Source organism: Palaemon carinicauda, chromosome 35 (assembly GCF_036898095.1).
Source record: "Palaemon carinicauda isolate YSFRI2023 chromosome 35, ASM3689809v2, whole genome shotgun sequence".
Taxonomy (NCBI): Eukaryota; Metazoa; Arthropoda; class Malacostraca; order Decapoda; family Palaemonidae; genus Palaemon; species Palaemon carinicauda.
Genome location: NC_090759.1, coordinates 26,884,251 through 26,896,750, shown reverse-complemented (window position 1 = coordinate 26,896,750; position 12,500 = coordinate 26,884,251). Strand labels below are relative to the sequence as shown.

Here is a 12,500-nt window from a genome sequence, read left to right as displayed (position 1 = left end):
AATGTCTAAAGAATAGACCTGACTGTTCAGTGTATGTGTAGGCAAAGGAAGGATAGTACTATCTGGCTAGTCAAAGGACCCAATAACTAAGAACTAAAGACAGAGAATGAGGAACAGGTAAGGATGCAAGCTAAGATGGCGTCGGATTACGAAAATCTGAAGAACGAGTGCGCCGAAAAAGATGATCAACTCTCTAGCGGTATCATCTCAATGGGTGGCTAGTGCCTCGGCCAACCTATAACCAGTTACTACTGTAACTGCAGGTTTTTCGCCAGTTTCGCATTGTCGTTCAATGACCTCCAATTCCCCAGCGCTGGGCTTTCTGTTCCAAATTCATGAATCCAGTCTATTATATCCACCGTTCTGAGGAAGTTTGGTTTTCAAGTTAATGGTCTTCCCAGATATTTCCCATTTGAATATCAGTTAGATTTTAATAATTTACCATCAGTTAAACTCCCAAATATAAGTAATCTCTCTCTCTCTCTCTCTCTCTCTCTCTCTCTCTCTCTCTCTCTCTCTCTCTCTCTCTCAAGAGTTTTCCAAGACACGTTTATGTCATATTTTCTGACTAGATTTTCATTATATTCATATTTAAATCCGTTATATCGTTGTCAGTTCTTACATATGCATGATGGTTCGACATTCCTGTTTGCATTTGAGCCCAACAATTGTGCACACGAAAAGGAATATTTAAATAAAAGAAGAAGGAAAAACTTTACAGTGCAGTCAGAATCTCTCTCCTTAAAAGATTTGATTTGTTCGTTTTATTATTTTTTGCCAATTGTAAATTTTGCGGTAAAATTTAATAATAAGCTGCTTTAGATGGGAATGAATGTAATTTTGATAAGAAATACTGACTTAGACGATTAGTTGTTGAAGAACTAAGAAATTTTCCTGCTTCGGTTTTAACTTTCGTCTTTTTAGATAGAGTTCCATTCCTTCCATCGGGGTTCAACCCAGTTAATACCCGTTCATTTTATCTAGTATTCGAACCTGGGCTAGAAAGGGGCATCGGGATATCCTTGGCGTTGGTCGCTACTTCATAATTGTTATCGTGGTGTCGTGTCGGAAAGAAAAGGTCCTTGCCAAGCTATATTGCCAATTTACTGAACTAGGGACTACAGGAAATGTTTCCGGAAAGTGGAGAAAAAACGTTTAAATACATATTTAATGGTTTAAAGGCCACTCGGCAGAGGCAAGGGACAGTGACATATTCTTATCAAGCAGGACAATGCCCCAGAGACAGACCATGTAGGCCTATATATATGATCAGCGCCTAAGCCCCCTCTCCACCCAAGCTAGGACTAAGGAGGGCCAGGCAATGGCTGCTGAGGACTCAGCAGGTAGACCTACAGGACCCCCCAAACCCCACATCCTTAGATCACAAGGATGGTGAGGTTGTAGCGACCAAAGGTACTAACAAGTTTGAGCGAGACTGGAACCCCAGTCTGGCGTTCACCAGTCAGGGACGTTACCACATCAACCACCATATCGGTTAACTTTTTTTTTTTTTTTTTTTTTCTAATCATGATCTTGCAGTGTCGTTTGCGTTTCTCTTAATCAGGTTGTCTTCGAACCCGGGCTTGTTAAGCACATCGAGATAACCTTACTACTGGTCTATACTTCAGAAATGTTATCCCGTTATTCTACCGGACGGACGTGTCATCCTGGTCTTGCAGTGCCGGCCCTGTCGTGTCGTGTGTCGTGCCGTTTGCGGAATACTGGTCTTGCCAACTGCAACCCTGGAAGGGGGCGAATGATTAATGGCAATGGCCACCCATTAATTTCCCGATGTGTCCGAGATATGGCGAGCAGCATCGCTCATTGCCCGTCACGTCAGATGAAGCCTGTGATCGGAGCACCTGCTCTGGCTTCGGCCTGGTCGAAAATACTCTCATATTATTCATAGATTGAGAAGGAATGGGTATAGGCGAGATACATAATGTGGGGAGGACAATGAATAAAGTTATATATATATATATATATATGTATATATATACACACATATATATATATACATATATATACACACATTGTATATAGAGATATACATACATATATATATATATATATATATATATATATATATATATATATATACCGTATATATAGATACACACACACACACACACACATATATATATATATATATATATATATATATATGTGTGTGTGTGTGTATGTGTGTGTATAATATATATATATATATATATATATATATATATATATATATATATATATATATATATATATATATATATATATATATTCTTAGTCATATGTTGCGATTAGAGAAAAAATTCTCTTAATTAGAATACCATTATATTTTTCCTAAGAACAGAAGTGTTCAGTACGAGCATCATATACGAATGTTTTTTTTTTACGGATAAAAGGCAACAGTGAATGATATAAACACTCGCATACACTTTGTTTTGGTTCCATTCCAAAGCCTTATTGCTACCTTTTTCTAATTAAAGTGTCAACGAAGCTTTAAATTTGATACCATATCCTCGACATTTACGAGGGGTGCTGAAACGTTCTTGTCTTTAAGGGTATCGGGAAAGGGTAGAACTGTTACTTTAACAGGGGAATAGAACAACTATTTAGATAATAAGCAAAATGCATACTCTCTCTCTCTCTCTCTCTCTCTCTCTCTCTCTCTCTCTCTCTCTCTCTCTCTCTCTCTCTCTCCTACACAGCTTGATTTCTCTCTCTCTCTCTCTCTCTCTGACCTACACAACTTGATTCTCTCTCTCTCTCTCTCTCTCTCTCTCTCTCTCTCTCTCTCTCTCTCTCTCTCTCTCTCTCTCTGGCCTACACAACTTTATTCTCTCTCTCTCTCTCTCTCTCTCTCTCTCTCTCTCTTTGGCCTACACAACTTGATTTCTCTCTCTCTCTCTCTCTCTCTCTCTCTCTCTCTTTGGCCTACACAACTTGATTTCTCTCTCTCTCTCTCTCTCTCTCTCTCTCTCTCTCTCTCTCTCTCTCTGGCGTACACAACTTGATTTCGTTATAGAAAACTTTGGGTCGAGCTCTTTTTGCAGGATAATGCGCGAGCACACACACACAGCACATGAAACTCTACGGAAAATACGCGCCTTTAGCTTCGAATTGGTAGACCACCTGCCTTTCTCCCCAGGAGAGAGAGAGAGAGAGAGAGAGAGAGAGAGAGAGAGAGAGAGAGAGAGAGAGAGAGAGAGAGATGCTTTTTTTTCCTATCTTCTCCTAAATAGTTGTCCTGCTTCCCTTGTAAAGGTAACAGCTCTATTCTTTCACGATACCCTTAAAGCCAGGAACTTTTCAGCAACCTCTCGTATATGTTATAAAAGATATCCTCTATCATTTAAGGATGGTGTTGCAAAAAATATATATGCTAAAGTTTTTTTATTCAACTGATCTTGTTGTTGTTGTTCTTCTTCTTCTTCTACTTCTTATTGTTATTATTATTGTTGTTGTTGTTGTTGTTGTTGTTGTTATTATTGTTATTGTTATTATTATTAATGTTATTATTATTATTGTTATTATTATTATTATTATTATTAATAATAATATTATTATTGTTATTGTTATTTTTATGTTAGAGTTTGAACAAAAACTTTGCAGTGTGTTCTCTTTCAACGTCATTTTGATAAACCCAATATCGTAAAAAGTATGTCCTTTTACTTTATGTTCGTATGCAAATGTAGAAAGTAGAATATCAAATGTCCTTGATAATTATGTTAAAAGCTTCGCTGATTCGAATCACTTATCAAAATTATTTTCCCGGTTATCTTCAACCTAGTTTCAGATGAACCAAGTCACAACATACCCTTAGGTTCGGTTAGGTTATCATTAGGTTAGGTTCCCTAATTTGTACTCAGTATTATCTAAATTTCTTAATTTTCACATTAATTATGCCATCATGACTATTATCATCATGGTTATGAGCAAGCTTAAAGCCAAATTTAACCAACTATTTCATATGCCGAATTACGGCAAAGAGTTATGCAAGTCAATAATATTTGTCATAAAAAAATTATGTTATGATCCGAAGACAGACATATCTGTCAACTCTATTACTATGCTATTACCATGACACAGTACTCTTAGGTATGATGTTGTCAATAAGTTTATTTCTGTCACCTATCTTTGATCTTTGGACTCACTCAAAAGTAAACAATGCAGATTATAATTGGTTTCACGCATGGAAAGAAATTTATAACGAATGGCCAGCTACGAAAATAATTGATAAATTATACATTGTTAAAGAATTATATAAATCAATTGGCTAGCATCATGCCATATACCCGTCTGTGAAGAAGGCTTGGCCAACTACGAAAATCATTGATAAATAAGTGGAATACATTGTTAAAGAATTACAAAAGCAATTGGCTAGCATCATGCCATATACCCGTCTAAGAAGGCTTGGCCAACTACAAAAATAATTGATGAATAAGTGGAACACATTGTTAAAGAATTACATAAAAGCAATTGGCTAGCATCATGCCATATACCCGTCTGTGAAGAAGGCTTTTTCTGGGTACTGCAGGTGGTGTTCGCCTTGTACAGCTGGTAACGTTACTTGGCATTAGGGGTAAGGTTCGGGGGGGGGGGGGGGGGGGGGGGAGCGGGTTAGGGCAGAGACGCAGATTTGGCACTAAGGTATGTGCGGGGCATTACGTCATTGATGCCAGTAATTGCACTGTCGTAGAGATAAATGGTTAGCGCATGTGCAGCGTATGGTATATGCTCTCTACCATCAACAACATATTGCTCCTGTACGTTAAGACTCTTAATGTTTATGTAGTCATTTCATTACAGGAGCAAAAACTTGTTGTTTTATAGGAAAAAATATCGATTTCGCTTATTAAAAATTTATAGAAGGGAAAAAAATTCATGATTTCCTCTCCTTAACAATTATCTGTACCGTGGTCTTCCACTGTCTTGGGTTAGAGTTCTCTTGCTTGAGGGTACACTCGGGCACCTTATTCTATATAATTTCTCTTCCTCTTGTTTTGTTAAAGTTTTAATAGTTTATATAGGGAATATTTATTTTAATGTTGTTATTGTTCTTAAAATATTTACTTTTACCATGTTTTCCTTTTCTCATTAGGTTATTTTCCCTTTTGGGGCCCCTGGACTGAAAGCATCCTGCTTTTCCTACTAGGTTTGTAGCTCAGCAAATAACAACAACAACAACAACAATAATAATAATAATAATAATAATAATAATAATAATAATAATAGTAATAATAATTTATAAAAAAAATATTAACGATTGAAATATGTGAAATAATGCATCTCCATTTACAAAACTCACTTCCTTTAATGCCAAAAGATATCGTGGATTCCAATCGGGAACTGCAGACATCTCAAAATCTTATCAAATCTTTGGTCTATAGCTCACATTACCGCAAACGATCATTAACGATCTTTAATAACTCTTTTATATATCTTTTAAATGTTTAAGTAATCAGTCACTTGAATGGATACAGGTATTAATGTCCACCATATGTATTATTGATTTCAAAGCTAAGGCACAATTTCATGTAAAATACTTCTTTATGTAGTTTTATATAATAATTTGAATGATTTAGTAAACGATTTTGATAACCTTCAAGCCTACATTATATTATATATTGCTGTATACCAAATTTTTCATGTATGTTGTATCATAATATATCTAAGTTTATGGAAAACGTCTCCGCTCATTGATACATTTACTGTATACATACACTCATATATATATATATATATATATATATATATATATATATATATATATATATATATATATATGTATATATCTATATATATACATACATATATATATATACATATGTATATATATAAATATATATATATATATATATATATATATATATGTATGTATATGTATACACATATATATGAATATATATGTATATATATATAGACACATATATATATATATATATATATATATATATATATATACATATATACATACATACATATATATATATATATATATATATATATATATATATATATATATATACTCCAGATTGCATGTTGCAAACTCCTAATTACCCTAAATAAACTTCACGATCCACGTATGGTTGCAGACACCCCGGAGAGCAATGGTGTCCGCTAAGACGACCGACCCTTGGCACTAACCCAGGGCATACACCCGACCGCAAAGGAAGAAGGTGGTCGAAGGCCTTAAGAGACTCAGTGTCATACGAACTCGTGATCAGAAGACGTTTTGAAAAAGGGAGACGCGAAATCTTGAGGAGGTTTAGAGAGAGATAAGATTTTGAGGGGATGTCACTCGAGTAACTATGGAGGAAACAAATAGGTTCAAGAGACACAAGTTAGGAGTGCATTAAGTAAACTGAGATTATTTTTCAAGTGAAGGGATAAATTGTCCGAGGCAGACTTTGGGTTTAAAACCTTATTTAAATGTAAACTATAAATACTGGGGGGAGATTTTTGACGTAGAATTTAGAAAGAAAAATATTAAAAAGGATATATAATTAAATTATGATAACAACTTGCATTAGAAGCCAAACGTGAGATTTAAGAGATAGAACATAGTCTTAAATCTACAAGACAGGTGTGAGATTGGCGAAACAGAATTTAGAAGCAACCCCACAAGACATACGTGAGATTTAAGAGATAGAACATAGTCTTACCTCTATAAGACATACGTGAGAATTAAGAGGTAGAACATAGTCTTAACTTTGTAAGACAAACGTGAGATTTGTGAAACAGAATTTAGAAGCAAAACCGCAAGGCAAACGGAAGATTTTAGATATAGAACTTAGTCTTAACTCTATGAGACGAACGTGAGATTTGCGAAACGGAATTTAGAAGCAACCTCACAAGATATACGTGAGATTTAAGAGATAGAACATAGTATTAAATCTATACGACAGACGTGAGATTTTCCAAACAGAATTTAGAAGCAACACCACAAGACATTCGTGAGATTCAACAGGTAGAACATAGTCTTAACTCCATAAGACAAACGTGAGATTTGCGAAACAGAATTTCGAAGCAAAACCGCAAGGCAAACGGAAGATTTTAGATATAGAACAGTCTTAAATATATAAGACAGACGTGAGATTCGCGAAACTGAACTTAGAAGCAACCCCACAAGGCATACGTGAGATTTAAAAGATAGAACATAGTCTTAACTCTATGAGACAAACGTGAGATTTGCGAAACAGAATTTAGAAGCAACCCCACAAGGCATACGTGAGATTTAAGAGATAGAATATTATCTTAAATCTATAAGATAAACGTGAGATTTGCTAAAGAGAATTTAGAAGCAACCCCACAAGGCATACGTGAGATTTAAGATATAGAACATAATCTTAAATCTATAAGACAAACGTGAGATTTGCAAAAGAGAATTTAGAATCAACCCCACAGGACAGTATGGATTTGAAAAGGATGGGAATCAGGGAACACTACACACCGTTTTACGGACAATACTTTCCCAAGAAGAGGGAGAAAGTCCCTCTGTCTAAAGGGGATCTGGTTGTCAGTTCCGAACCCTTTGCTCATGTCATCAATCTGCAGCACGCGTCAAAATATTGTGATTATTGCTTCATTCCCCATGTGTAGGTATTTTTTTTTTCTTTTAATGATTCTTTGTTAGGTTTAAATGACATCTAATGATTCTTTCATTGGATGTAATACTTGTTGCTGTTTGAGTATCATTAGATTCTGTAGATATTGACAGTAATATGTGTTTGTTTATATGTTTATGCGTGCTATTGATTCCATTTTTAAATGTTTTTATCTTTCGGGATTAAATAAAACAAATCTCGTTATTCTGCCACTTTAATTTTCGTAAAAGAATATGACTGTTACCCAAAGAGTAAAAAAAATTCCTGACGTAACTAAAGGGAGACCAAAAGTAAATTTGAACGAATGGAAAAAGTGCATACTTCCACCGATATATTCTTGAAATACTTCATTTTCATTGTTCATTACTTCTCTTGGAGTTTATTTATTACCGTGTTTCCTTTCCACACTGGGCTATTTTCTCTGTTGGAGCCCTTGGCCTTATAGTATCCTGCTCTTCTAACTAGGGTTGTAGCTTAGGTAATAATAATAATGATAATAATAATAATAATAATAATAATAATAGTAATATCCTTATAGAATCCGCATCTACATCCTGTTCTATTTCAAAATCTAAAAAAAAAAAAAAAAAAAAAAAATCTGCTTTAACTCTCATAGCTTACCCGGTGATACAATTTTATTGCAAAACATTAGTGATTTTTAATAGACATTTTATAGACATTTTGTAAAGAAAGAAACCTACACTCTAGTGACTGCATAGCCATTGCTAAAGGCTGCAACATGGAGCAAATTGTGAAACTGACAAAATGTGACCTGGAACACTTTTAACTCGAGTCAACATTCATTAAAACCAAGACAAACAATTCACTTCTGAAAGTGTGTGTACATATATATTTATTTCATTCCCGAAAAGTTATTCTATATTTATTTTGTATTTAGACGTGAATTTCCCCGTGTACACAAACCGTAGGCCTCTCTCTCTCGATTCGCCAAAACAGTTTTCTAAGTCAAACACGACCAGGCGTGCTTCTAATATTTGTTTTGGCTGTCGGTGGCTCAGCGCTTATTTGTAAATATAGTATCAGAGAGAAACGCCTCTTCCCATCTCGCAAGTGTATTCCGTAACGAAGTCAATGTTATGTAAAGAGTCAAGTTGAATCTAGGATTGGATTGATGTGTTTTTTTATTTTCCTTTCAGTAGATTGTATTATTCATCTTTAGTCATTGCTTGTTTTTAGACGTCTTGTAAACATTATTATTGAGTTGATGTTTTTTTTTTTTTTTTCAGTAGATTGTATTATTCATCTTCAGTCATTGTTTGTTTTTAGACGTCTTGTAAACATTATTATTGAGTTGATGTTTTTTTTCCTTTCAGTAGATTGTATTATTCATCTTCAGTCATTGTTTGTTTTTAGACATCTTGTAAACATTATTATTGAGTTGATGTTTTTTTTCCTTTCAGTAGATTGTATTATTCATCTTCAGTCATTGTTTGTTTTAGACGTCTTGTAAACATTATTATTGAGTTGATGTTTTTTTTTCTTTTGCTCTAAACATTATCATTGGGTTGATGTTTTTTTTCCTTTCAGTAGATTGTATTATTCATCTTCAGTCATTGTTTGTTTTTAGACATCTTGTAAACATTATTATTGAGTTGATGTTTTTTTTCCTTTCAGTAGATTGTATTATTCATCTTCAGTCATTGTTTGTTTTTAGACGTCTTGTAAACATTATTATTGAGTTGATGTTTTTTTTTCTTTTGCTCTAAACATTATCATTGGGTTGATGTTTTTTTTCCTTTCAGTAGATTGTATTATTCATCTTCAGTCATTGTTTGCTTTTAGACGTCTTGTAAACATTATTATTTGGTTGATGTTTTTTTTCTTTTGCTCTAAACATTATCATTGGGTTGATGTTTTTTTTTTTTCAGTAGATTGTATTATTCATCTTCAGTCATTGTTTGTTTTTAGACGTCTTGTAAACATTATTACTGAGTTGATGTTTTTTTCTTTTGCTCTAAACATTATCATTGGGTTGATTTTTTTTTCCTTTCAGTAGATTGTATTATTCATCTTCAGTCATTGTTTGTTTTTAGACATCTTGTAAACATTATTACTGAGTTGATGTTTTTTTTTCTTTTGCTCTAAACATTATTGGGTTGATGTTTTTTCTTTTTTCTCTCTCTTTCAGTAGATTGTATTATTCATCTTCAGTCATTGTTTGGTTTTAGACATCTTGTAAACATTATTATTGAGTTGATGTTTTTTTTTCTTTCGCTCTAAAAATTATTATTTGGTTGATGTTTTTTCTTTTTTCTCTCTCTTTCAGTAGATTGTATCATTCATCTTCAGTGACTGTTTGGTTTTAGACATCTTGTAAACATTATTATTTTAAAGTTATTATAGGAAATAGTTCTTAATTTATTTGAGGGAAATCTTGATCTATTATTTTCTTTATTTATTTCTTTGGGCAACGAGAGCAGTTATGCAGGGAAGTAAATAAGGAATTAATCAAAATAATAGATCAGCATTATTATTATTATTATTATTATTATTATTATTATTATTATTATTATTATTATTTTTACTATTACCTATTTGATCGGTTTAGAACTATGTGAAGCTCCATGATGTGGAACTCAATGTTTTGCATAAGAAAATTAGACGTCACCAATAGCATCTAACGAGGCTCGTCTTAAGTACTTGCTTCTAGTTGAGAGATGAAAATGTAAATAACTTGAATTTATTGATATCAGACTTTAGGAGAGGATAGATAGTAAGGCAGGGATGCAGCTGGAGGTTGAGTACCATCTACAGTGTGCCCTGCAAGGCCCGCCGTAGTATATCCCCATCAAAATTTATCAATTTTCCAGCGCAGTCCAGTATAGGTGACAGTCTGAACGTTCGTGGTGCCCTTATGGATACTGTACCAACCGTGTGTCACACGATCTTACATAGTTCATTGTGTGTATATATTATGCTTGTATCTTCGCTCTTCCCTCTCACTAAAAAGAACCAGAATAAACATGTCTGTTTTTCTCCTCTGTAACAGTGTCTGTTTTTGAACATGAAATTTCTTGTTGCTTTGAGCTTTTGTATATAAAGGAGAGTGTTCTATAATAAACTCACTCTGTTGCTTTCATACTGTCTTTGAGTCACAACCTTCTCTCGGCCCGTCACAATACATTTGTACATGCAAGGAAAACGTCCGTATATATTGCATTGACACCTGCAAATAGAAAACGTTTACAATAACGGAATGAATATACAGCATTCATATCTAAAAGAGGTTTCGTATTTACTTAATTTTGTGTTTATATACTTGCCTTCTTATCAATAAATTTATTCAGTTATTTTTGCTAAATAATCCCTTTCCCTGCACATTTAGAGTAAATATCTACAAGCTCTAGTGAATAAATATATATGAGAATATCTATTGGCAATAAGGAGTGGCGATTAGAGCAGAAGTGCTCACCTTGGGAGTTTCTAGAAGCGTTTATAGAAGGAAACCTACATTATATAGCCGTTCTTATGCTGTTATATCTTCCTAGCTATGTAATCATTATTGTATCCACCGCTCATTATATTTCAGGACTTCGGTCATTGTAAAATACTGTTTATAACTGCTTATGTATCATCATTGCATCACATATCAATGTTAACACATCATATTACTTATATCTTTTCATTTTGTCCCATTTTTTATTTTTTATATGTCCTTACTACACATAACTGTCTATTATTATTATTATTATTATTATTATTATTTTTATTATTATTATTGTTATTATTGTTATTATTATTATTATTATTATTATTATTATTATTATTATTATTATTATTATTATTATTATTATTATTATTACTAGCTAAGCTACGATTGGGAAAGCAAGATGCTATAAGCCCAAGGGCTCCAATAGGGAAAATGACCCAATGGTGAAAGGAAATAAGGAAATAACAAAACGATATGATCAGTAATGACCAATTGAAATAAAATATCCTAAAAAACAGTAACAACATAAAATCAGATGTTTCATATATAAACTATAAAAAGAATGAACAATTGTTTTTCATTACTTGGGAGACTGAATGCAGGCAGGAATGGGAGTTTACCTTTTCCAGAGCTTTCCTTTGAGCGTGAACCCTAAGACTATACAGTAGTTTCCTTCTCGGAGAAAAGCATATGGTTGATCCGGTAGTTAGTCCAGTGCAATTGGTTACAGCAATAGTGGAGATTGTCATGCCTGTAACCACATTTCACGATATTTATGGAATATTGGAGAGATAACACGAGAGACCATTACTTCCTAGGATAAATGCATAAGAGGATATTACACACACACACACACACACACACACACACACACACACACAGATTTTTCAAATTGTGCAGTCTATCCTAACAGGAGGGGGCGCTCAATAAGATAAAATTTGATAGTCAATGGCACTCTCTCATTATTTAGATAATTTTCTCGTAAACTTAATCTTCCTTCTTTAGTTTATTTTTAGCCAAATAATAATCAGCTGTACCACAAGGCACTCCTATTCTCACTATTATATCCATCAGCTATCTTTTCCACTTTGAAGTGTAGACAATCAACAAACATTTTTCATTACAATTTTCTCTTTGTTATATGGGCTTGTAAACATACCTGTCTCAAGAACCGTTTATTCCCAATGGTCAAGCCTTATTTCAAACCTATTTACGCAAAACTTACTTTTCATTTACTCTTGGAAGCTCATAACTAAATTTGATATCATGATTATAAATATCAGCTTGGAGCTGTCTATTTATAGCGTTACTTTAAACTGTTCTTCTTTTACCTTTCTTAACAAAAGATTATTCTGCTTCTTGCAGTTCTATGTCTTTCAGTTTGCTTACAGTTTTCCCTATTTACTCAAGTTCTCCGTTTTCATACGTTTTTATTTATTTATTCAAGTCCT

General features: G+C 33.5%; 1 protein-coding gene across 1 annotated transcript in view; it reads left to right on the top strand.

Annotated features, from left to right (window-relative positions):
* Positions 1-7,289: 7,289 nt before the first annotated feature.
* LOC137627406 (histone-lysine N-methyltransferase SMYD3-like) overlaps positions 7,290-12,500 on the top strand; it is a 54,361-nt gene continuing 49,150 nt past the window's right edge. The window contains exon 1 of the mRNA XM_068358494.1: positions 7,290-7,589. Within this exon, the coding sequence (XP_068214595.1) occupies positions 7,405-7,589 (185 nt within the window). The 5' untranslated portion in view covers positions 7,290-7,404. The remainder of the gene's footprint in view (positions 7,590-12,500) is intronic.